Source organism: Schistocerca gregaria, chromosome 5, assembly GCF_023897955.1.
Source record: "Schistocerca gregaria isolate iqSchGreg1 chromosome 5, iqSchGreg1.2, whole genome shotgun sequence".
Taxonomy (NCBI): domain Eukaryota; kingdom Metazoa; phylum Arthropoda; class Insecta; order Orthoptera; family Acrididae; genus Schistocerca; species Schistocerca gregaria.
Genome location: NC_064924.1, coordinates 383979486 through 384006867, shown reverse-complemented (window position 1 = coordinate 384006867; position 27382 = coordinate 383979486). Strand labels below are relative to the sequence as shown.

General features: G+C 40.8%; 2 protein-coding genes across 7 annotated transcripts in view; one reads left to right on the top strand and one right to left on the bottom strand.

Annotated features, from left to right (window-relative positions):
* LOC126273198 (band 4.1-like protein 4) overlaps positions 1–27382 on the top strand; it is a 1244225-nt gene that overhangs the window by 1195223 nt on the left and 21620 nt on the right. For 3 of the 6 annotated variants that reach the window (XM_049976738.1, XM_049976736.1, XM_049976734.1), the window contains exons 11-18: positions 5476–5624; positions 10712–10830; positions 12537–12639; positions 14863–15126; positions 16646–16837; positions 17562–17753; positions 19744–19956; positions 20168–20488. In XM_049976738.1, the coding sequence (XP_049832695.1) occupies positions 5476–5624; positions 10712–10830; positions 12537–12639; positions 14863–15126; positions 16646–16837; positions 17562–17753; positions 19744–19956; positions 20168–20488 (1553 nt within the window). Of the gene's footprint in view, positions 1–5475; positions 5631–10711; positions 10831–12536; positions 12640–14862; positions 15127–16645; positions 16838–17561; positions 17754–19743; positions 19957–20167; positions 20489–27382 lie in introns of all 6 variants that reach the window. The other 3 variants (XM_049976733.1, XM_049976735.1, XM_049976737.1) reach the window with 1 other exon arrangement.
* Positions 26082–27382, bottom strand: part of LOC126273199 (cilia- and flagella-associated protein 161-like) — a 376598-nt gene continuing 375297 nt past the window's right edge. The window contains exon 8 of the mRNA XM_049976740.1: positions 26082–26776. The gene's annotated coding sequence lies outside the window, so the exon portion shown is untranslated. The remainder of the gene's footprint in view (positions 26777–27382) is intronic.

Here is a 27382-nt window from a genome sequence, read left to right as displayed (position 1 = left end):
TCAAATGGCTCTAAGGACTATGGGACTTAACATCTGAGGTCATCAGTCCCCTAGACTTAGAACTGCTTAAACCTAACTAACCTAAGGACATCAAACACATCCGTGCCCGAGGTAGGATACGAACCTGCGACCGTAGCAGCAGCGCGGTTCCGGTCTGAACCGCTCGGCCACAACGGCCGGCTGAAAACTATGTATTCATTTGTCTTTGACGATTTAGATTTTATGTCTCGCTGGGACACGGTACATAGCATGGTACTGACATAATCGTGTGTAGATCTGGTAGATCTAGGAGACCGACGTGTCTTTGCATGTTTCGTGCGTGACCAACGGGATAAATGGGCCCTTTGGCGTTCATCACACCCACATGGTACACAGGTGTTACGAGTGCCAGGGGAGGTCTCCGGTGGGGGCCGAATAACTTTTTCATAATTCTGAATTGCGCGTTTAAATACATGCACGTGCTCTCGAGAACACACGACAGATTTAAGACCTTTTCATGGACATATTGATTTGCCGCGGGCCGTGCACAGAGCCGAAAGTTCGCAATGTACGCCGGGCAAGGCGATTAGTGTTATGGCACAAGTTATTTGGGGGGGTCTGCATTTCTTGTGGGCCGCGGCCTCCTGTAACATACGTCACATATTGGAGCCACCACACAATAACATGCCTCGGTACAGAGTAACAGGCATTGGTGCAAATGGTGGACGGGTGACGGCTCCCGCCCGAAGCGGTACTACTAGCTTTATCACAAGTACAGTCTGCCGGGAGCGACAGGTAACTGCGCTCGGCGGAACGGCCGAGGCTGCCGTTGCTCGAAGTTGAGACAGTGGACGGCCGGGCTGCAACCCTGCGGGCGAGGGACCGCCCGCGGCCGACCAAATTGAACTGTCGAAACTTGGGGATTAGGTCCGGCGCTGTAATTAAGCGGCCCGGCGCACTTGTTTGCGTTTTAATTCGCCAGCGTGGAGCGGGCGCTAACAGCGCGGCCTACCGCCAATTGCTCGCCCGGGGCCCGCGCCCGCGCCTGCGGCCGGCAAGCCCTGCCATGCCCTGCCCGCTCACGTCAACACAGCCGACGGCCGAGTTGGGTGCCTGACCCGCAACGTTGCTAAAACCGATTACTCTCCCGCTACGATTCTCGAACTTTGCAGCGTCAGAATCAGCTGTCGCGTTAAGAGCTTATGTAGGTGTTCCCCAGTTTACATCTGATTGTGTGAAACCTGCACAGGAGTTGCAATACAGGTAACAAGTTCGCTTAATAATTGAAACAGCCAGAGCAAAGCTTGCGAATACTGCCACAGAACTTCTAGGAATTTCTATGAGAAAGAGAAGAAAGATGGAAAAGCCAAACCAATCACACAGAAATGTCTATAACGAGGAATCGATTTCTTTCAGCGATACAGTGCAACACAGTCATAGACGGTGCTGTAGAAAACTTAACTGGCAGGCTTACCAATATTTATGTTGCAAAACGCCGCCCATAAAAACAAAATTTTTCGGTGACATACCACGGGTTCTACGGTGATAAAAAACTGAGGTCAAGTGATAGCCCTTGGGCTAGGTTCCATTTGTATACCCAACAGAAGGGTCGCCTTAGTGCCACTATCATGCAATATAGAGTCAAACTATGAATATTATACACTCCCTCCAGCTTAGACAAATTTCGCTTCATGTGGCCTACTTTGGGCTTGATGGGACTTCCAGAAGTACCATTAGTCCATGGGCGGTTCCGCGGTAAACGCCACAAAAAGTATTTTTAACTATATTTTCGCCGTCAGCAGCTAACCAAACCCAGTCGTGGATTCCAAAACTGCTATGCCCAGAAAATGGCAGACATTTTTACGACATAGTTCTAAGATCCCGATCTCGAACACTCTTAAAAATTTTCTTCGTATTTTTATCCCAGATACTGAGAACAAAATCCATGGAGAAGAAATAAAAACTTTGAGGTTCGCCGATGACATTGTAATTCTGTCAGAGACAGCAAAGGACTTGGAAGAACAGCTGAGCGGAATGGACAGTGTCTTGAAAGGAGGATATAAGGTGAACATCAACAAAAGCAAACCGAGGATAATTGAATGTAGTCGAATTAAGTCGAGTGGTGCTGCAGGAATTTGAATAGGGAATGAGACACTTAAAGTAGTTAAGGAGTTTTGCTATTTGGGGAGCAAAATAACTGATGATGGTCGAAGTAGAGAGGATATAAAATGTAGACTGGCAATGGCAAGGAAAGCGTTTCTGAAGAGGAGAAATTTGTTAACATCGAGTATAGATTTAAGTGTCACGATGTAGTTTCTGAACGTATTTGTATGGAGTGTAGCCATATATGGAAGTGAAACATGGACGACACATAGTTTGGACAAGAAGAGAATAGAAGCTTTCGAAATGTGGTGCTACAGAAGAATGCTGAAGATTAGATGGGTAGATGACATAACTAATGGGGAGGTATTGTATAGAATTGTTGAGAAGAGGAGTTTGTGGCACAACCTGACAAGAGGAAAGGATCGGTTGGTAGGACATGTTCTGAGGCATCAGGGGATCAGGGCAGCGTGGAGGTTAAAAATCGTAGAGATGGATACACTAAGCAGATTCTGAAGAATGTAGGTTGCAGTAAGTACTGGGAGATGAAGAAGCTTGCACAGGATAGGGTAGCATCGAGAGCTGCATCAAACCAGTCTCAGGACTGAAGACCACAACAACAACAACAACTGAGATTCAAATTTACCATAGGTAAAATCCGGCGTGAGGCGAAAATGTATTTTCTAAAATGACGCAGTACCGAGACATGCGCAAAGTGTCCCCGTTAACGTCTGGGAAATTCACGGTGTAGTACTGAAACACATACAAAATTTTGGTGCGTGTAAAATGCAGTCTGAAAAGTAAAGTTAGTTTTGCGTTACTTCAGTTTCACACAAGCAACTTACCTACATATCGTGCTGCAGTGAAGAAAAGAAGGGAATTATAGGAAAAATGCTCCTTCGTCGCACAAAAAATGCGAGTATGTCCCTGTTTATTTAAAAGACTCCGACTAAAAAGTGAATTACCAGCTGCCTCATTCTACCTTCCTCTGAACCTTTAAAAAGTTTCCCAAAACTTTTGGCATGCGATCATATTGGAGCTTTCTTATACTGAAAGAGAAGAAGACAGTGGCAGTGTCAAAGAGATGGAAAAGTAATAAATACTGGAAGATAGTAGGCAATGGTTGTGTTACAGAAAGAGCGAAGTGAGAGGAAGAGAGCGACACAATGGCAGTGAAATATAGTTTACAGTGATAGAACAGTGCTAGAAAAACTTTCCGAATAATATGAGGAGTAAACGAACTCCAGAATCAAAGAATAAAATATACACTCGAAATATACTTTTCTATAGTCAACAGTTTATTGTGAAGTTCAGCACATTTTGCAGTTAATCGGTTTTTTTTTTCTTTCTTTCTTTTGTACGAGCCAACGGCTTTGCCGCAGTGGTACTATCGGTCCCCGTCAGCTCACCGAAGTTACGTGCTGTCGGGTTCGGTTAGTACTTGCGTGGGTCACTGTCCAGGCCTGCCCAGTGCTGTTGGCAAGCGGGGTGGACTCAGCCCTTGTGAGGCAAACTGAGGAGGTACTTGACTGACAAGTAGCACCGGTCACGAAAACTGACAACGGCAGGGAGAGCGGCGTGCTGACCACATGGCCCTCCGTATTCGCATTCGGTGACGCCTAAGCGCTGAGGATGACAGGGCGGTCGGTCGGTTCCGTTGGGGCTTCAAGGCCTGTTCGGACGGTGTTTGTTTTTGTTCTTTTATAACAGTGGCTTCCAACCTGGGGGTAATTACGCCGTAAGGGTTGAAATGAAATTTTCTTTTCGCTGACAACAAAAGAGATGAATTATGTTTCGGCCATAAAACCAATTTAAAAAAAAATACAAATACTATTATCATTATTTTGTAAGATGGTAAACTATTACATAATTTATCAGTATTTTTTTTTTCAAATTCTAGCTGTAGCGTCTGACACAATTTGGTGGGAGTCATAGTTTGTGGAATGAATATATGAGTAACATCTTCCTCATTAGTCCTCCCACTGCATGTACCTTGGACTTTGTACGATGCATTTGTGACAGTAAAATTGAGACGTATGTATCACATATGCTTACGCATCTCTTGAAAATGCCTTCTCCAAGTTGCAGCTAGTCCCCACAATGCGCCAGAAATTGCTTTGTTATTCACTTCGCAACAGACAAATTTACTGACAGAACAACCCATAGTAACTTTGCTGGCCCGACTGAGTATTATTATTAGTTCTACTACTGCTTTTATTATTATTACTATTATTATTATGTCATCATCATAAAAAGGAGACACAAAGCAAAGGAATCCAGCGATCAAGGTCGCAGGTTCGAATCCTGCCTCGGGCATGGATGTGTGTGATGCCCTTAGGTTAGTTAGGTTTAAGTAATTGTAAGTTCTAGGGGACTGATGACCTCAGAAGTTAAGTCCCATAGTCCTCAGAGCCATTTTGAACCAGCGATCAAGTGATTTTCCAAAAGTAAGCGTAGTGTAGATATTTCAACTTCAGTAGTGAGACACAAATCAGTGGAATCCAGCGAACAAATGATTTTCCAAAAGTAAGCGTAGAGTAGATATTTCAACGTGGTAGATTTTAAATGGGGCTGCAGGGTACGGGTGAAGAAAGTGTCTCCAGAGACAACGCTGGTGCAGAGGAAGCATATTTTGTAACAAGAGCATAGTTAGCTTTGTTTTTTGAGGAGGAGTTGTAGATAACATTCGAGATGTACAGGGAATTACTTCATCATCCTATAAGAAAAGTTTATTAGGAATATGCAGTACCAATTGTCTCGATCACTCGTTAGTTCGTCATTTAATAAAACACCTGCAAATACTAATTACCATTTACCTTTCGTCATTTTTAAAATAAAAGTGTTCAAAGAAAATTCTTTCTCATTCTAAAGTTTAATTAGGCGCTTCTATTGACGATTGTGAGGAGTGAGGTTAGGGGTACTAGCTAATATGTGATCGTACACAGGGGTAATAGTCTCAGAAAGGTTGGGAACCAATATTTTACCTGAACTAGATATACGACGGTATATTAGAATTGTTTCGTTTACAGAATGCAGTGTTTAACATATGTTTTTGGTAAGACAACATTATTGTTTTCTTAAAAACATTGTTCATTAATGCCATGAAGGCTTTCTCGCCCGGTATTTGCAGCAGTTAAAACTTCCAGGCTCAGACGGCACAGCTGAATGTATGAAACTATTTGCTAAAGTTTCGTCGCCATCTGCGGGACACGTCTTCTGAGCAGTCGACAGTTTTGTCTCTGGAGATGTTTTCCGCAGGTTGGGATGAAGCATTAGTAAATAGACCGATACATCGACCGCAGCCTCTCAGGCCTGAAGGTTTAACTGAAGCAACAGTGGACTCGTATAACGTTTCAGATTTCCCAGCCCGACACCGAGTTTCAATGTGTGTTGCAGAACGACGAGAACACGTACGGGTTCGAGACGCCGTCCAAGTCAGCGTGCAAGCATCTGTGGAAGTGTTGCGTGGAGCACCACGCCTTCTTCCGCCTGGTGCAGGTCTCGCCCACCACGCCCGACATCTTCTCGCTGGGATCGCGATTCAGGTACAGGTGAGACCAGGCCACCAGCGCCTCGCCCCTCTGCCCGACACACCGCCGATTGCATTAGAGGCGGAGCACATGCTTGGATGTCACGTGAACCATCCCAACATTTCCCTTAACCAAGCAGTCAGGGAAAGCACTGTAAACCAAAGTCTGGATGACCGAAAGGTGATTTGAAGCGCTATCCTCTCGAATGCGTCTCCGTATCTCGCCACTGCGCCAATTCACAGGGTCTGGCACTTACATTGCGGATCATACACAACCTATTGCCAGTAAAATACTATTTATTCTTTTCTTAAGAAAATATAATGAACTAATTTAACACAGATCTAAAGAAGTATAATATTTCTGTTTGAACATGGGCGTCAGCAGAAATTTATCCGAGAGGGGACCAGATCTAAAATTATTGCTTTTCATATAACTAACACGAAGAATTTGAAAACGTATCGTGTCCTGTGAACAAAATTTGGCATGAGGTTCACGAAGTTTGAGAGTTATCAATTCAAAATGTATTTATAAAAGCTGGCTATTTTCCAGTCTAAAATGTAAGCAACACCATTAGTGTACATCTATTTGTACATATTATTAATTAGCTAAGGATCTCAAAATTTTACAATTTCTAGAGAAGCGCGAGAGTTCTGCGTTGAATTAATCGCCTGTAGTCATGATTCTAGGAGGAGGCAAATGCCTCCCGTTTCTTCCGCTTCTTACCTCCCCAACGGTTACGACACACCCTCCATACACTTGCATATTCCTTTAAACCTGCTTTGCCGTAATGGATGTATTACAATTAGGCTGAAAGTTCTTTCTACCAGCACAATCACAAATGGAACCGTTCCAGTCAACAATGACAAAATCTGTCGCCCATGTACAGATGCTATAAGCATTGGTTTCGCTTTTTTTCCTTCTGTCTTGTAAGATAAGTCGTGGGGTCAGCATTGCCATCCTGGTCTTTCGCGACGACGGCTTCTCTTCTACAAATAGCTCGAGTTAGTATATTGCCACCTCCGTAGCCTAGTGGTCAGCATGTTCGACTGCTATACGGAAGATTCTCAACACTTCCAACCATTTTTCCTTGATGTTGGGACTGGAACTATATACACACAGTCTCGTGATGACTACTTGAGTGAGGAATAGTGGCTCCAAGGTCTGGCAAATTGAAAACCGCCGGGACAACTGTGCATTGACACCCTACCCCTCCATGCCGCATCCGGATGACGCCGCGGGTAGGGGTGACACACGACCGATCGGTACTGATTGCCTCTCAGAGCCAGTACGCGCAGGTGTTTCTTATTTTTTATTTTGCAATCGTGATTAATTAAACTAATATTTACACCTGTCAGCACCTGACAAATCTTAGTCTCTCTCTCTCTCTCTCTCTCTCTCTCTCTCTCTCTCTCTCCCTCTCTCTCTCCCTCCCTGACCGAAAAGGTCTCGGAAGGCTGAACGGCACCAACCGGCTGCCATGTCTTCTTCAGGTGTCACTGGCTGCGGATGTGGAGGGACGTGAGGTCAGCACAATGTTCTGCCGGTCAGCGTCAGTTTTCGCGATCGAAGCCGCTACTCTCAGTAGCCTCACAAGGGCCGAGTGCACATCGCTTGCCAACAGCGCTAGACAGTCCCGAAAAGTTAATTATCCAAGTGCTAACCAAGCCCGAGAGCGCTTAACTTCGGTGACCTGACGAAATCCAGCGTTACCACTGTGGCGAGGCCATTCGCGACAACTCTTAGGAATCTGCATTGTCAGATTCGTCTAGAATTTTGAGGGTATTTCACCTGTCACAATATATCTCTTTTATCTATCATATAAGTAACTGGAAAAGAGCTATGTCGCAACGGATTCATTCTCTCACGATTATTGCCACGAGCTGTTGCAATTTTCTGATTTTTCTATTTTTCGGATTAATTCAGGTTTGTGTCAAAGGAGCAAAAGTTTCATTCGTGTTAAATACATTAAAAACTATAGATAAAGCGAACACCACAACTATGTTTAAATGGCGACATTTATGAAGTGCACTGACAAGAGTTTTTTCGTAAAGAGCGAAAAAGTAAATGGTTTCCGGTATTAATGTAAACTTCACAAAACCACACATTCAGGAAGCTATTTTTTTAAGCCTTGACGCTCCTTGTGTTTATTCGTGACATTCGTTGAGCCAGCTTCAGTGGACAAGAGCCATCACAGCGAGTTTTTTGTGGCGTCAGGTGTAGGTACAGGCTTCGGGCGACGCCCTCATTAACTAATTGGCTCTTTACCGGCTTCACTGCCACCTTCCCCTTCCCCTCCCTTACACCCGCAGCACATAACACCACTGGCCGCGCAAGGGCGGAGCTGCCATTTCTGCAGCGCTTCCTGAAATCCACGTTGTACGACCCGTGCACAAGCGAGAGGTTGACGGTGAAGGCTCCAAACGCTTGCGCGGAGGGACGCGACTTTGGGAACCTAGTCTCGCACTTGGAGGAACCGACCATCCCTGACCCAAGACGTGACATTTTCGACAGTCACCGTGAGTCCTTGCCCGCTCTGCGATCCGATTCCCTCGCTGTGACGAGACACAGAGTTACCAACAGCAGGAGCATCATTACTAGGGCTACCCATTAAATAGCAAGAGTTTTATTGCAAATTTCTTTCATAAATCTGATTTTTTCAACAAAATCATTCTGATTTGCAATACACCCTGCGCGCATCTCTTAACTCGCGAATTGTGTCCTTGCTCTGCGCAGACGTAAATGGTGTCGATTGTGTAACAGCAGTACTCCTCAACGAGCGTCAGTTGTCTTCCAACATGTCGCTGAAGCCAGCGCTACCAACAGCTTAGCTACTCTCTTGGAAATGTGTCTACAGAAGATTCTTGGCGTCCCAAAAGGTTGCCAGGAACATTTTCGCAGTGGATGTCCGTGCCTTGAATCTTATATTCACTCTATGTGATGGGTTTTTCCCCATCAATTGTGTTACTCGCTGGTTTGTACTGGAGCATCCAGTTCTCATCTCCTGCCGCAGTTCTGTTGAGAATAAAAATCCTACATCACGTGCATCCATTCGGTTGACTGCATTTGATGAAACTTGTCACAGTGCAAAGAACACTGTTGTGTCGGAAACAGGTCACACACCAGTATGCGACGCCAAATCGTTCTTCACTAATGTGGAGTCACTGTTATTCTGTGCCGAGCTGATAAATATATACGATATTCTGCTTTCGTAGGAAATGGCTATTAGGGTAGCTCTGATACGACACTTTTTGAAAATGTATGGTGATGTTTTTCGTGCTGCTGCCCCCCCCCCCCCCCCCCCCCTCCCATGAAAAAATTTGGACACAATAGGATAAGGAAATGTGTGTCCCCTGGTCCTTCAAAGTCGGAGATTGCATGGTGTGTGTGTGTTAGGGAGGGATTTGGGGGGGGGGGGGCGGGGGGGGGGGCACCAATTTCCCAAAATATTACTTCTGCATGGCAAATTCATTCCTTACCAAATGTATGCAGGTAGTTTACTTTAATTTCCTTAATTGAATGCGATCTCATTTTACTGATCGCCCTGGTTGGGTTGACGTGACGCGTCAGTAGACCCAAGAGAGGTAGAGGGAAAAGCGAGCCGTGCCATTCCTTTTTACAGCCAACCCAATCCAGAACACTGGAGTTCCATGAAGGTAGACATATGAGGCACCTTATTCATAAAATGTCGACCGATCAGGAATTACATCATGAGCTCTCCCATAAGTATGCAGAATGCGGAGCAATTGTAGTTGAATGACATTACGACCATAAACATAGCCTTCCCAGTGCCATTATAAATTTTGTCAAGCCAGTAAATCAGCTGGCCTAGGTCCGAGAAAGTGCTTTAAGAGGTAGGACACACAACTCAGTCACGTCATTCAACATTTCAACATTTTTATGTGGTACCCTCTCCACATGTGCCTGCAGATCAGCCGGCCGCGGTGGTCTCGCGGTTCTAGGCGCGCAGTCCGGAACCGTGCGACTGCTACGGTCGCAGGTTCGAATCCTGCCTCGGGCATGGATTTGTGTGTTGTCCTTAGGTTAGTTAGGTTTAAATAGTTCTAAGTTCTAGGGGACTAATGACCACAGCAGTTGAGTCCCATAGTGCTCAGAGCCATTTGAACCATTTTGAACCTGCAGAGCATTTAACATTGTATGAGGTAGCAGTTAGACATCAACCCAGTTCTTACAAATTACTCACGAAATAGATAGATCGCCAAGAAGGTCAAAATATAAAAAAAGAAAAAGGATTACAGTAAACATTTTTAACATAAACGTGAGAAAGCTCACTATGTATTTTTCCAGTGTTCACGGTATGCTTTCATTCTTAGCTACTTCCACAATAAGTTTTGTAACATTAAAAGACTCCTTTCCTCAAAGGCTAGTAAACACAAACCAGTGAAATGTTTACCACTTATGTACATGTAGTTAGTAATCTTTTAAGTTCTTTGTATAAAATTATGAATTGTACGAGGGATAGTCATAATTGTCTATTTATCATTTTGAAAAATAAAGTTACACAATTAATTTTTTGTTTATTTGCAAGAACATGTCTGCAGTCATCGTGCGCCTTGTAATCCCTGTACACAGAAATGTAGTACGCCGTTAGAGGAGCAAATACCGACATGGAAGAAGTCAGCTGGGCTGCCCTGACACAGCTCCAACGTTTTCCCTGTTAGCGATAGCGAATTAACCCTCGGAATTCTGTTTTGTCAATGGGCTAGGCTGTTTTGTTTTGGCGTCCCACGGTATTGTGGCGCGGGGTATTCCGATGTGTACCATGACTGCAAACAAATAACACATAACTTCTTTTTCTTTTTCGAGATGATAAAAAAGTTTATTATTACCCCTCGCAGTATTGGATGAGTGGTGAAGCTCGTAATAAAACAGAACACAATGCAAAAATCTTAAAATTATAGGCTTGGTTAAGTTACTACTAAATGTCGAAATATGCATGAAGACTATATCGCATAAAAGATAAGCTAAGGGCCTAAAAGATAATGAATTTAACGCAACGGAGACAGGCTCCACAAACCCCTCTCGAGTGGACCAGTGAGTAATTGGAGCTGTACTGTGAGTGTTGTGTGTGGCTGTATGTGCAGCGGCCGCACGGAGAAGCAGGCGCAGCGCGACGCGCAGCTTCGCCTGCGCAGTCCGCCGCAGTTCACGCGCACGCCCAGCCGGCGATACCAGCGGCGCATCGTCGAGGGCGCGCAGGACGGTGAGTACCTATTCTCTTCAATCTACTCGATTTACATAAAAGGCTGGTGTGTGTGTGTTTGTGTGTCAGACTTTTTTCCATGACCACCCACTGCCACCCCCTCGTGGCTGTGGTGGTAGACGGCCCTTGGTCTCATGCTGTTATAATGTGTTCTTCATAAGAATAAACCGTAAACGTTACATCTCGTAACATTCTTCGGCATTTTCTTGAATCTCGTTGGATTTCGTTTCACGCGGAGCGGAAGCTAATCTGTGTCCAGTGAAGTACAATCATAAGGATACGTGTTATGCTGTGTTAGAAGCACGCAGAATGTGCGATAATGCGGGACAAAAGCCTTACCAGCGCAAGGCGAGCTATCTGGCCCAAATATCCTGCAATGATGTCCGATATTGCAGTTCAGACCTAAAAAGCTACAAACAGAGAAACGATATAGCTTCCAATGTCATTTAATTTTTAAAGAGAATGAAATAATATTCGGCGAATCTCCAGCACTATCGCAAACTTCTTAGGTGGCCAGACGGCAAGCATAAAATTCTCTCATTCTGGAGAAGAAATAAAAACTATGAGGTTCGCCGATGACACTAATTCTGTCAGAGACAGCAAAGGACTTGGAAGATCAGTTGAACGGAATGGAAATTGTCTTGAAAGGAGCATATAAGATGAACATCAACAAAAGCATAACGAGTATAATGGAATGTATTCGAATTAAGTTGGGTGATGCTGAGGGAATTATATTAGGAAATGAGACACTTAAAGTAGTAAAGGAGTTTTGCTATTTGGGGAGCAAAATAACTGATGATGGTCGAAGTAGAGAGGATATAAAATGTAGACTGGCAATGGCAAGGAAAGTGCTTCTGAAGAAGAAAAATTTGTTAACATCGAGTATAGATTTAAATGTCATGAAGTCGTTTCTGAAGGTTTTTATGGAGTGTATGGAAGTGAAATATGGACGATAAACAGTTTGGACAAGAAGAGAATAGAAGCTTTCGAAATGTGGTGATACAGAAGAATGCTGAAGATTAGATGGGTGGATCACGTAATTAATGAGGAGATATTTTATAGAATTGGGGAGGGGTTTGTGGCTCAACATGACAAGAGGAAGGGACCGGTTGGTAGAACATGTTCTGAGGCATCAAGGGATCACAAATTTAGCATTGGAGGGCAGCGTGGAGGGTAAAAATCGTACACTAAGCAGATTCAGAAGGATGTAGGTTGCAGTAAGTACTGGGAGATGAAGAGGCTTGCACAGGATATAGTAGCATGGAGAGCTGCATCAAACCAGTCTCAGGACTGAGGACCACAACAACAAAATCTAACATAGTATTCTAATTACAAGCAAGAGTGATCAAAATTCCTAATTTAAACACACCTAGAGACCAAGAGAAACTGGGAATTTCTCGTTATCGCAACTGTAAGCACAAGAACTGCTATCTACGTGAATCAGCGTAGTGACTGTGATCCGTTCCCCACATTACTCCCAGTGCTACATGAGACTGGAGGTTAATTTCTGGGTATCCCCCCTCCCCCCCCCCCCCCCCCGCACACACACACACACACACACACACACACACACACACACACACACACACACACACAGAGAGAGAGAGAGAGAGAGAGAGAGAGAGAGAGAGAGAGAGAGAGAGAGAGAGAGAATGAGAATGAGAATTTGAGAGTTTACGTTACTGAAACTGTGTTTGTGCTTGCAGCACCTAAAGTAGAGGAGACTGTCAACAAGGAAAACGCACCGCCGCCACCACTGCCAGTTCAAGAGCTGAAACCAATTTCGACAGTCCCTCAGCCAATACCTTCGTAAGTAGCAGAATGAAAATAGCTTATATTTACTGTCTACAACCTTATAAAACGACAGCATATACATACTGCACAGTAAACAGTTTGCAGATGGTGGAGGTCCTACATCTACCTATGAGCACAGCACTTCATCCATGCAGCATTGCATCTATTCTCAATGTTATATCACTCACATCAGAAATATGGCATTAAGCAGGGATGCTGAAAATTGATTGGTCTGGTATGACAAGAACTGAAGAGGATCTCTGCAGAACTGACATGAAAAGGAATATGTTGAGTAGTCTAACTAGAGGTAGTGGCAGGGTCACAGGATACTCGGTGTTAAATCTACCCATGATAGCTTTTTCCCTGCAGTTTCATCCATGGATGCACTCAACATATGTACTGCACACTTCTCCTCCCTCCACTCTTGGTCCATCTCGCCCCCCCCCCCCTCTTCATTTACATCTCCTTCTCTCTATGCTGTCTCTTCCTGCCCCACTCTCTGTCTCACCTGCCACCTCTCCCTATCCGTCTCCTCCTGCCCTCTCTACAACCATCTCCTCCTGCCCCCTCTCCCTACACCTTCTCCTCCCTGTGTCATCCTATTCATTTCCTCCTGCCCTCCTCTCCTCATCGTTCTCCTCCTCCAGTCTCCCTATCCATCTCCTCCTCTCTCTGTCCCCCCCCCCCCTCCTTCTACCCTTTCACTGTCTCTCCACTGCTCTCTCCCCCCTTCTCTCGGTCAATCCCCTCCTCTCTGTCCATCCCCTCCTCTCTCCCTATCTGTCTCCTCCTGGCTCCCACTCTGCCCATCCTCTCTTCTATTCGTGTCAAACTTTCCCCAGACATACCCATCTAAACATACAGCCTCTGCAAAACAGGTCAAGAAAGCAGGCCAAAACTACTGCCACAATGCACCTGTCATGCACATGGCGTGTATTGCAGGGGCTGAAAAAAAATGTGATTGCCCATATCTCCTCTTCTCTTATAAGCCCCATAGTACTGACCATATCCTGCTTCCTCTCTCTTTCTCAATCTCTGCCTCTCCCTCTCCATTTTCCACCTTCCACTTGCCTCATGCAACTCCCACTCCTCCCCTCTCCTTGTCTATTTCCTCCTCCCCTTACTCTGTCAATCCCTTCCTCTATCCATCTCAACCTGTCCCGAGCCTTGCTATCAGCACATGTATTCCCTACAATACAGTGCAATAAAATAACTACTCCCACAACACAGCTATCATGCAGAGCATGCTGAACATCAGGGGTTGAAAATCATTTATTTGCACCTGATGTACAGGCTCCCATGCAAAGCAGGTCGTTAAACCAGGCTGATAATATTATAACACAACACACCTGTCACACAGGACAGCCTATGTGTTAGAATCCAGGAAACCGTTTCTTGTGCCTGACAAGTAGGCTACTGTACAAAGCAGGTTGACTTGGCAGGACGACACTGTTCCCATACAACATGCTTGTCACCCAGGGGCTGGAAAAAACACTTTTTGCACTGTACATCGGCTCCTGTTGAAGCTAGGAGGTTATGTGATTTGTATACCAATGAGAAAAGGGCAGTTACTACATGTTATATCTTAAGTGTGTCTCATCTGTGTTTCTTCATTCTGTTGCCAAAGTACAGGACAAGCAGTAAACTAGATAAATAGATGACTTGTTCTCATTTTATATTTCCTGTCGTTCAAGGTCTACTTCTGGATTCAAAAAATAATTTTCAATTGGATGCCAGATGCTACCTGTTTTCATAACAGCAATGTATACATACATTGTTACATTCAAACAGTGATAGAGATTGTGCATTCTATAAACAAACTCTAATTGCTACGTCTCTACATTGAGCAGAATGTATCTCAACTCCTCAGTAAATATTGATGCTTCATAAGTTGGATTTTCCTCAGTTTCCCGCCAATAATGTTCAACTATTTTGAAACAATATACTAATATCACTGTTACTCTACAGTATTTGTATAATGCGAATTATTAAAGATTTTACTTATTCATTGTAAGTATAACAATTAGCATCTTAGAAAACTAATCATTTGTCACACACTACACAAATCCATTGCATATCACAAATCCATTGCATATCAACATCATATTGATTCAGATTCCCTATAATTCAGCTTCATCATGTATGACTGTTGTCTGATAGCAGAGTCATGCCAAAATGGTGATTGGAGAACTGATTGCTACATTTTGTGTTAAAAAATACATTGATTCTTATTCACAGGGTAAGCAGTTTGTACCGATCTACGTGTAGCATCCCAGCAGCACTGCCATCAACACAACAGCGGGCAGATTCTCCTCGCTCGACACGGTCGGCACCGTGGACACAACCGGTTCACCAGCCACACATGCGTGGTCTCTACTCCAGTTCTAGCCCACGTTCTGTACGCTCTGCAGGACATCACAACAGTCAGCTGCTCAGCCGTCTCACACGCCGCTCCTCCAGTGTCGAGAGTCAGAGTTCGAATGACTCACGCTCCTGCAAGAGGTGTGTGCACAGCTCTGACATATTACTTTAACAACATCAGACTGTTGCATGTAGGGTTCTGTTTATGACATATGAACTATTTTTTTTTAATTCCTAAAAGTTGTGGACTGTAATCATCTGTAGTTCACTTGGTACTTAACATTAAAAGGTTTTATTTATAAAATATCACAACTCTGCAAAGCCTCCTCTTTCCAGTCAAGCAGCAGTAATAAAATTGTTTCAAATTTAAATGTGTTGTTTCCAGGTAAGGCACTGACATGTGATCGTGCTTTAGCCATTTTGTATAAGGACATAAGGAACTAAATGGTAGCTCATCAACTGTATAGAGTTTACTTGTAATCTATTTTAAGGGTTGAGCATAATCCCTTGAAAAATATTTCTGACATTACATTCACTGGGAATACACAGCACTACATGTCATACACAAAATCATAATATTCCTTAAGCCAAAACTGAGAGCTCCACATGCTTAAAGTTGGACAGGGTGGTACACTTCGAAGGTTTGAGATTCTTCCCTGTGAAACACTGCTCAAAATGTGCAAAGGTACTTTTGAAAATAAAGGAACAACACTCAGTGCTTTTTATCTTCAAATTATTGACAAACTATCTAAAACAGTGTATTACTGTTTATTTACCTCTCTATTCTCATATGAAATTAGCCTCACCCATTAACAGTGTCCATGGATGTAACATTTGCATTTTGTAAGGGTGTCATTTGTGTGTGGTCAGATTCTTGTGAGATGTTTTGTCTGTACTGTTGACTCTTAGTGGACAGTGCCAGATCAGTGGTTGATGTTAATGAGTTGTAACCATTTTCAGTCACCCAGCTTTCAGTTTGTTTGCAACAAAGTCAATTATATGGAATTTTGCTAGAAGTTTCACCCACACCCTGTGGTTAATCGGTGATCTGTCTTCATGGCACTGGTTACAGTCCTCTGCAATAACATGGGTGCTCCTCTCTCCTGATATCAGGATGATCTCAATGCTTTCAGCTTGTGTTAAAACTATCAGCTTCCACACCACCTGAAGGAAGAAACATCAGTCACAACTCAAGAGTGAATAAAGTTATCAAATGTAAGGCACCATTGTTTGGCATGTGTAATTCTCTCACTCTTTGATGCATCACATGACACTCCTTCCATTCATAATTATGAGCTGCATCCAGGATGGCCACTTAGAAATTTGCCGTCATGTTGGTAACACAGCCTCACAGGTTTATTTAAATTTCTGTTTCTCTGCCTGGTTTTGTTTTAGAAGCATGGTTCTGCACCTGTAGGTCATCCTATAACACGACCTTGAAAACCGAACCTACAATTTCTTTCCTATTACTGAGAGCCATGGTGATAACTTTTCATGCTCTCACATAATTCTGCTATGATTGGTCATTTTTCTGTGGCACAAAATTAAATTAGATGCATGTTATATTTTCCCAGCAAATTTTTGCTGTCCAGCAGCTTATTATTTTCTAGCAGCGTTCCTGTAACTGCTACTAGTAATACGGTATTGACACTCATTGCAGACATCGTCACCATCGCAGTCGCCGAAGTTCAGACAATGAGAGTGAATTGTCAAAAGGCTCTGGGTCTGGCAAATCTCACAGCCATGGCCACCGACGACACCGACATCGATCCCACGGTACTCACCGGCGTGAGTCGAGCAGTGAACAGGACTCTCACCATCGCCACAGACACAAGAGCTCCAGCAAGCACAGGTACACAACAATATGCCTCAAAGTGAGATATCTGTTAGCAGAACTACTGTTATCTTAGTGGGTGGCGGAGCAGTCTACTTAACTAGACATCAATACCCTCTGCAGTCCCAATAACTTCTCATCTGAAGCACAATATTAACATATTGACCAAATGAGAGTACTGGAATTACAGTTACATTCAGCTATAAATTTCCAAATGCTCAACCAGATTTTAGTTTTTCCTGGTTTCTACAAATCATACTAAATGAATGAGTTTGTTCGTCTGAAGATGCCATGGCTAGTTCTTGCCATATCCTTGTCCAATCTAAGCTTGTTTTGAAGGTTCCTTAACCTAGGCTCCTGGATAACTTTGCTGACTATTTCTGTACAACATTCCCTTTTCTCAGGCTCCAGAAACCAGTGGATCTTTCATTTCTTTGTATCCCTCCTTTGGCAGACTGCTGCATGTAAAGCTGACAACTTAATTTCTACCTTCATTTTCTATGATACAAAATATTGATTTTACAAGTAATTCAAAGTGAATAGTTTGTATAAATAAAATATGTTTTTTTGAATCTGTGAAACTTCTTTGTCTGCAAATGAGTCTCTGTCAACAGAATAAACTAGATTCATCTTTAATCATTTATTTTTTGGAATATTAGACTAAGATAACTAAAAGTGGCAATTGTCACTATCTGATAAGAACTACCTTCCTAAATTTGAAATAACTGAGTTCATCACACAGGCATAGCAGCCATTATGAGCTGGTGGACTCGGAAGCACAATGGAAGGAAGTGCAAAGAAAGCAAGCTGAAGGAGGTACTGGCATACATAAGGCTAACGTCATTCCAAGTCGAAGATCAGGGTATATGAACAGTGGTATGGAGACTGAATCAGAGCTGTCCTATCACCAAAAACGCAAACAGAAGAAGCACAGGTAATACAGATTTATGTAATTATAACAGCAAAGAGATGTTTAGCAGTATAGAACTTCATTAAACAAAACTGTCTTCAGTTACAATATCTATTGTAATAATTAAACTGTAAAACTGTTATGTTTGTCTGTTTGAGCACATGATTCCTCAAACCTACTTAACAAATTTTCATGGGGTTCTCAAAGGTAACTTGAGCATAGCTTGGGGCAATGTATAGGCTTTATTTCATCAAGATTAAATCATAAAAACAAAAAAGATATCATGATTTAAAATTTTGCCTAAAACTGTCTTGCCTGTCTGAACACACTACCTCCAAAACTTAATATAATTGAATAGATAAAAAAATTTTATCCACCAAGTGGTGGCAGGAGGAAACCCATACAAAAGTTACAAAAATGTGCAAGTTTTCAGAGCCAGTGGATTCTTTTTCTAGTGGAAGGGTTGAAGGGGAATGAACAATAAAGGAAAAGGCCTGATGAGATTCAGGAAAGGGGAGAGTTATGGAAAAGTTGTCCAGAACCCCAGATCAGGGGCTTACTGGGAAGGATGTGAAGCAAAGACTGATTGTCAGGAACAGCACTAGACAAGATTTGGAAACCTGACAGATTAAAGGTGAAAATAGGGTAATGAGCAAGATAAAGATTACATCGTACAAAAGTTAGTGAGAACAGAAAGCTAATTGCATTACATGTGGCGACATGTGACATGCTGAGGGGGGAGGGGGAAGATAAAATATAAAGAAAACTAAAAGAGAATAAAGAAAGGAATAGTTACTTGGAAAAGTATTGAGACCAAAGAAATTAATGTAAATTAGGGCCAGGTGAGTGGCGAGAAACGAGGACATGTTGTAACACCAGTTCCCCTGTGAGTAGTTCTGGGAAATGTGTGTGAGGGAAGAGCCCAGGCACAGATTTCATGACAATCATGTTGCAAAGCATGCTCTGGAACGGGGTTTGTGTGTTGCCAGTATTTACCCTCTGCCTATGTCCATTCATCTTAACTGGGAAATTGATGATAGTCGTACCAATGTGGAAGGCTGAACAGCTGGTACACAAGTGTAGTTTCACAGACAGCTATATTTTTTGGCAGTTACTGGGCTGGTATAGGTTGTGGTAGGAGGATGCATAGAGCAAGTCTTAACAGTAGGGGCAGTCACAGTGACAGAAGCCATGAGGTAGAGAAATGAGTGCAGAAGGAGCACATGTTCTGACCAGGATACTGTGCAGAGTGGGAGTGTGATGAAAAACTTTTGTGGGAGTGGTGGGCGAAGTGTCTGACAGAATGGACCTCATTTCAGGGCATAATTTTAAGAAATCGTAGCCTTTTAATTGATATATTAAAAATGCATTAGTGTATAGTTGTTGCAGAGGTCTGTGTGAGGCATGCTCCCTGCACACTGCTCTGAATTTACACATCATTTGGGTATACCAACAGCTAGTTGGTCTTAATTACCTCCACCAGGGATTTGAAGTCTCCTAACCTCCTCATAGGGGTTCTTTCCATTGAATGAGGCCCAATATTGTATTTACCATAATGAAAAAAAAAGTAAAAAGTCTTACATACTCTCTCACAAGACAATTTACCATAATCAGTTTGGAATTTCTTCTCCAACACTTAAGAGAACAACTGAAAGTATAGTTCAGCAGTGAATTTCCCAGCATGACTGAACATTCTGCTGTACATTTCTGAGAGCAGCGTAGATTTCATCATATGACTGGAGTCACATTTACCATCATTTGAGGCGAACTTTTATATTAGTTCAGACGTGTATTCTTGACATGAATAGCACTCCATGTCTCTTTTTTCATCTGTTTTCAGCAATTTAGATAGCTACTTCATAATCATTTTGAATTAAAGTGTAAAATGTTATTACTCAAAATTTGTCCTACAAATTGGTGAACTATATACATATGATGCAATATAATTACATTCTATACAACTATGCCAAAAGATTTAACTGAACTATTTATTTAGTTAGTATCTTTCTTACAGGTCTAGATCTCGATCTCCATCTGAAACAAAGCCAAGGCTCCCAGATGAGTTAAAGAAACATTTGGAATTTGATTTGATTGATACAGAGGGAATGTCAGAAGCACAGCTAAGAGAAATTCCTTATAAAGTGGTTGAAACAAATAGTAAAGCCTTAAGAGTCAAACTGTCACCAACCAGCAAGAGAAGACAACGTTCCCCACGAAGGACAAAAAGGTAAAGTTTCAATTTTATTTATAGGGGAAGCAACAATAATTTTATGAAGCTAACAAAAATTTCAACTGAACTTCTTAGTCAAGAAATTGTCTCAATTCTGATATTGTTTAGATGAAACAAATAAAACTGTATAGTTCCCCATTGTGATCTTGGTCATACATTTCAGCTACATATGAAAATATTTTATTTGACTGTACATATCGTTGCACAGCTGTTCCACGCCGGAAGAGAAATGTCAGCCTCCCAGCAGTGGAGACAGCCCACCGCCTCCCTACTCTCCTCCAGATGGTAGCGGACCACCCAAGCCTGGCCCTTTACCCCCAGGTGGGGGAGGCAACTCTGGCACTCAGGGTGGTGCAGGCTCCGGACTGACGGACTTCCTGAACAAGAACTCCGGATCCAGTTCCGCCAGCCCTGCAGGATCTCTGCGTATACGCAATACTAACACTGATGTCAATGGCATTAATAACAACAGTAGTAACAACAGCAATAGCAATAACAATAACAGCAGCAACAACAACCATTTACCAAGGTATGAGGATATTCCTCCACCCCCTCCTGGAATGCCACCAGGTTTCTTTATATGATATTAGATTATGTAATGAGTTTTATGTGTCATTGTGTTGTTCACTATGAGTTTTATGTGTCATTGTGTTGTTCACTACATCACAGAAGAAAATACGAATGAAGTTACCTGTTATTTGTAAGTGTTTGTAATCTTTGTTACGTAGAAAGTGCTTTAAATTTTGAATTTTCATCAATATATGAAAAAAGAAATGTTGTTTTGTGACATACAAGCTTCCATCACATTGTGCAGTTACATGAAATATGGTTTCCTCATGAATTTAAAAATATGCCATTGCTTGATTTTATCAGTGAAACCTTATCTACAATAACAGTTGTGTAGTCTGTAGAACTTAATGGAGAAAAATAATTTGCTGAACACTGAAGTTGACCAAAAGGATAACTACTCAGCACTAGAGCAAGAATCAGGTTCCACATCAAGATCAAACCTGGACATCATTGTTCTGCCTAGCACAGTGTTTATTACTCACACATCATTAGGACTGACAACAACTTATCTATGGAAATTGCCTACAAATGGCTGCATTCAAAGTAACAATATTATTTAAATAGTAGTGCAGCTATTAATGCTTCACCTATAAACATTGAGAAACTACATTTATTTGGTTCACCGCACATAGTCTAGCCATTTCTGCCTTTCCTATACCAATGTACTTAAATATGGTCAGAATTGTTCTCAACTATACAAACTTTCAGCGTAATAAATGCTAATATGATCATATGTTGTAGAACTGTAGTGTGAAGGGGATAGGAAGATGAATAAATATTTGTTCAAATTGTAGGTACACTCATTTCTTCCATATGTCTGCAAGAGATTTGTTGTAACTTTTGGATTCTTCAGCACTGTCTGGAAATCCTCCCATTTAATAAGCTCAGATTTAGTATGTTTTCCCAATGATCACAAACTATAACCATTATGTAGCAACATGAAAACAATATTTCTTTTTCGAAGGGGGTTGAGTTAGGGGGGGGGGGGGGGGGGGATCTGCAAGAGCATCTCTCCAAGATTATAACTCACACTACAATGCAACGGCAGCCCAGTTTGTGAATCTGGTTATTGGGATGCAAGATGCGAACTAATTTTATGTGACAGTACAATGATGAGGGTGAACAACAAAACCTGAGGATAGCACAGCTTACAAGTGCAATCAGTATTTGTAAGGATTCTACAAACTATTTGTGGTCTTCCCTCTACCAGTACGACACTGATACACAGCAGTAATAAACAACATGTTGCAATCGATTCTCTGATAACATATCATGGGACACATAAGCTCCATTAGTAGTCAAAGGGTTAAGACATGAAATGACACTAACATTTCTCTAAATTACAATTCTGAACTTTTTAGGTACTGGAATCAGGATAATGTTTTGGAGAGTAACTCTTCTTGTATGGTTCCTTGAATTAAAACGTGGGATCACATACATTTCTACAATGTTGAAAATATAGCACTGGAGGCTTTCAACAGCTCAATTATACATGTCAAAGGTTTTCAGATCATACCATTTTTCTTCAATCTTGGTGCCTTCAACCATCTTCCCAGAACTGTTCTAAACTAATGTGAAATAGTTTGTGGAATACTTGTTGAGGATAATTACTAAATATTGTTAATTTTCATTATATGAAGGCTATTCAAAAAATATTTGACTATTATTTATTAAATCAGTCTTAATCAGACACAATTGTTTGACACTAATCACCCTCAGAGTGGCCCCCTTCACCTTCTACACACCACCCACAATGCTGCTGCTACTGCTGGAAAGCCTTGTTTAGTATGGTGTGCAGTGCTTCATTGAACTCTACATATCTTCTGAAGTCTGGATCCTTTCAGAGTCTCTTTTAGTTTACGGAAAAATTCAGAAGTAACTCAGTACTCTGTCAGGGTAATAGGTAGATTGACAAATCACAGCCATGATGCGTTTTTCCAATAAATAAATAAATAAATAAATAAAATAAAAAAAATAAAAACTTGTGAACTGATTGAGAATTAGGGACATGTGTGTTATTGAGGTGAAGGTAGCAACTACCCACTGCCATCAAGTCTGGCCAGTTGCGTCTCACTGCTTCATGAAGGTGATTCAGAACTTCTTGGTAGTACTCCTTATTGACTTTAGTACCTTCTGGGGCATACTTATGCTGGAGTGAAAAATGACGGTCAGCACGACTTCCACATTGCTGCAGACCTGCCTCACATTTTTGGGTCTCGGTGATGATGGCTGCTTCTATTGTGGTGACTGGAACTTTGTTTCTGGTACATGGTCTTAAATCCAGGTTGCATAACTAGTGATCACTGTGTTACGAAAGCTGTGATTACTGTTCATAGTATACAGAATATCCTGTGCAATCTCCGAATGTATTTGCTTCTGCTCAGTTTTTAGCAACTTAGCACAAATTTTGGAGAGATCCTTATGAAGTCCATATCTTCTATTAAAATGGAATGAATCGAATCAGTACTAATTTTAAACTTGTTTGCAAGTTCTCTGTTCATGATTCATGTACCGTGCATCACTAGGCTCCTTATGTGATCAATAGCCACATCACTGGTGAATGTTTAGGGCCTACCTGAATGTGCTTTGCACTTCAGCAATGAGTAGCCATCTTTGTAGCAGTTGTACCTCTCTTTTTACTGTGTAGTACCCATTGCTTCAGCCCCAAATACTTGCCGAATCTTGTGGCTAATTTCCACTTGAGAACTGCCAAGTTTAAAAAAAGTGATACAGTTACATAGTTCCTCTTTTCCCTCATTTTCACCACAACACAAAATCCAACTACTACCACTTACATGTGCCTGGTTGTTTCTGCAGTCGTGGAAAAAATCAGGCATGCACAGTGTGTATGCTTAAAAACATGGATCATGTGTGCCTCAATACTATTGTCACAAAAATAAGGTCAAATACTTTTTTGAACAGCCCTCTCACAGTGTACTGAAATCCGTCATTAATCATCCCCTTTTTTTCTCCTCATGTGACTCATCTATGAATGACAAGTTCTATTTTTGCATAGTCTAACACAGAAGATTTTTGTACAGTGCGCCTAACACTCACTGTCATTCACTTGCAAGGAAATTCTTCACAGACAGATTTCACGATCTACTATAACATTTCATGACAGAGCAATATAGTTCAATGACACAAAAGTAGTGTTCCCCAGGAAGCAGGGCACCACACTCTGAAATGTTTTCTTTCATTATCCTGGGGAATTTCTCCACCTTCCATTTGTTGCTGTGAGCTGCAAATCTAAAATCCCAGTAGTGGAAGTGCATTTGGATTTGAAGTTGTAAATGTGTAACTAAAAAAAATTGGACACACAGCACTGTAATTTATGGGTGGTTTATTCCTAAAACATGTATAATCTCGATGAGTCACAAACTAATCACTAACACAGCCTCAAACTGCACACACCACTATAATCACTCACTGCTAGGTTACATTAACATCTCAACAATTCTGACATTATTCCTGTGTGGTACACTTCATAATGTTCACATAGGCTTTGACTAATACTGTTACTATAGTCCATGGTCTCAAGAATTCACAGACTTTCTCACAGCTATTTATACAGTTAAATTCAATTTATAGTCTCAACCTCTGACAGCAGTGTGTCACTTTATGGTTTATAGTCAATTACAAAAGAATGCTAGATTGAGAACAGAAAAAAAAGATAAAATATAAAGATAACAAGCCCTGGATTTTAAGAGAGTCACCATTAACAATTTATCTAAGAAAAGCTTAAACTTTTAATATTCCCTTTAAAAATCAAAATATGTGAAATCTAAGGACATCACCAGTTCAGAAAATTTTGGGCTTCAGTTAGTACATCAGGACAGAATTTTGAAATATTACAAGTGTAAAAATTAGTAGTATCTTGAAAGCCTATCTTAGAGAATTAATATCTTTTGAGTTACAGAAATTTACATGCAACAAATCACTTTCTCAGAATCAGGGACAGTCAGTCTACAGAACTGACCAGTTGCTGGTTCTGAGGTTGCAATTTTGACACAGATTTTTTTGAATGGTAATGAAATTATATCTTCAAATCCTGATCTCTCCTGAACTAATTAACTTTAAGTGAAAAAGATTAAAATTGTATAGCAATTTTATGTAATATCCTCTTATGTCAATATTAAATAAGTATTACAATCTGAATAATTGTTCATTTCAAACGTCCTCTGGCAACCAAAAAAAGAATAGCTTCACTTCTTCAGTCGGTGTATCATCTGATCTCTTTAAAATACACACTGATCACATTCCCATACCTACAGATCAAAGATACAAATTCATTATCACTATGAGATATGAATGGAATGTGGTTTCTACACCTAGCTCCAAAATTTTTGCTTATATTTAATGATTATATATATTAAAACCCTTTGCTTCTCCAAATGTATAATGTTAGCCAATGACAATGGCACTACAGTGCAAGAAAGAACTACTCTCAGCCAAGAGCACTCATCTTTGTTAACTATTTCATACATCTTATTACTACTAATTCAGCTTTCTTCTCTTTCTTAACTTTATGTGTTTATCGCAAGAACAATTCCACACCACAGACAAACAAAAAGGTTTCACTGCACTTAACTGCATGAATATTTAAATTCAGTGAGGAAACTTAGCAGAATTTGGGTACAATTTCTTCAGGTGCCCTCATTATCTGTTTAGTTGTAAAGCATTGCTTCACTTTTGTGGGTTTTAAAGGAAAGGAGAGCACTTTTCTGCAGCAAAAGAAATAATTTGCCGGAAAAGTTCTTGGGAATTTAGGTTATGGGTATGACACACCATTGTAAATCAAATATTAATAACCTGTTGTAGCTACTGAACTTGGCAAAGTTTGTACCTTCTGCTTTTGTAAGTTCTTATCTCATAAAATCCCTGTAATTAGTTTACCTTCTTTGGATGTTTCTACCTAGCATGAAATTACATTATGTCTCAAGGTCACATGTATACAGGTTTCTTCTACTGATGAGATTTGTACCTCAATGTGTCTCTTATAAATAATAAAGCTGCCATTGCATTCACATTGAATTCCAAAATCTGAAAGAGGAAAACTTAATTTATGAGTAATAAGCTACTAAAAATGTTAATTATATTACATATTTCATTTTTAAACATACAACACAGTCAAAAGCCCATTCTCACCAGTAGAAGAAACTTGATCATCTTTGTTTTTGCATGTTACCTATCTGCATGATATCACTGAACAATCAAAACATATTTATGTTCTGTTTCACCACTGCTCCATTGTTTTGTTTAATGTTGTAGAAGTCACTGTTGTAGCATGAACTATTACAATTTACAAAATGCATGAAAGGAATGAAGTTACCACCTTTCTGGGATGAAGACGGGGAGAAATTCTTCACCCTCTCTGTTAAGTTTTCATTTTCTTTAGTGAATGACAGCTTACAGTCTATTTAAAAATTGTAATGAAATTTCATTGTAGTGTGGCTTACTTCTGTATCAGCTGTAGATGCTGCAATGCTGTCAGGTGTAATAAAGGATGTCAACTTATATAGTAAACTCATATAAATGTAAAATAGTCATAGTTATTAAAATAACACTGTAATACAAGCATTTTACTGATCTCAAGATGTTTTCACTGATACTTGTTATACATATATATTGTGAATTATCTGTGAAATATTATTCAACACAATAAAATATTTGTCATTCTGAACATCACTTTTTCTTCATGTAACAATAAGAAGGCTGGATAAATACTTTCCTTCCAAAACACAATAACATTTCTGCAACCACATAGACCAGATAAAAGTACTGTCCCTCTTACTACGTGTATGGGAATATGATGACATATAGCAAAAATACATGGTGGATGACGTAACTATTAAAAAAGTGTCAGTGTAGGATTCTGCATTAAAAGAGATGTATCAGAGCTTTACATATAAACTTCTTGATTATATTTTCGATAACACAACATAATGTCTCTAAATGAAACAATACTAACAGAAATATAAGAGTATGAAACAATATCCACTTTTTTGTGTAATGTTATATTTTACTCGGTGACATATTCAGACTTCAAAATTTTTTCCACTGCATCCGTTGTCACAAATGATATGTGTTACAAAATAAATAATTTCATATTCACTAAAGTATACTTATTTTCCAAATTTTAAGAAATACAGGTCTTTGCATAAAAGTGAGCCATCTTGCACACACTACCATAACACCTTTTGCAACTGAGTAATGGTTGAACTATTTTGCCTGTGTTCCAGTCCTACTGTTCATTAGTTAAGCAAAATATTTTGTTTTGAAATACTGCTGCAAATTCCTTTTGAGATTTTTTAATCATTTCTGATGTTTAACAAATCATTATTTGATATCTTAACATGTATATTGGGAGAGTCCCTCCACCCCTTACTCTGTATGTGCTTAATATACTATGAAGTTCATTACTTGCCAAATTCCAGCAAAGCCTGTCTTTTTCAGCTACATTTTGTATCTTCCAGTGTACACCTTATAAAAATTTACATTGTAATCCAATATGCACAATTTGTACTGAGTACATATAGCTTTCTGTCTGAGACAGGAAAATGGGTCATACCTGGATTAGATTCATACTTTAATTTGATGATAAATAATACATTATAATGTGCATGGTTTCTTGACAGATTTCCAAAAACATTTGAGTAACTCATGTGATAGTAGTTCTGTATATCTTCTCGGTAAATATAATATATAAACAACTGCAATACAACACAAACAAAGCACCAGTCAAATAATTCAGAGACTGGACATGTAAAAATGTCCTCTTTAACGCAAGTTAAAGTGATGCCATATTTTCAGAAACAGCACTTAGGCACATAGGCACAGAAATCAATGCCAG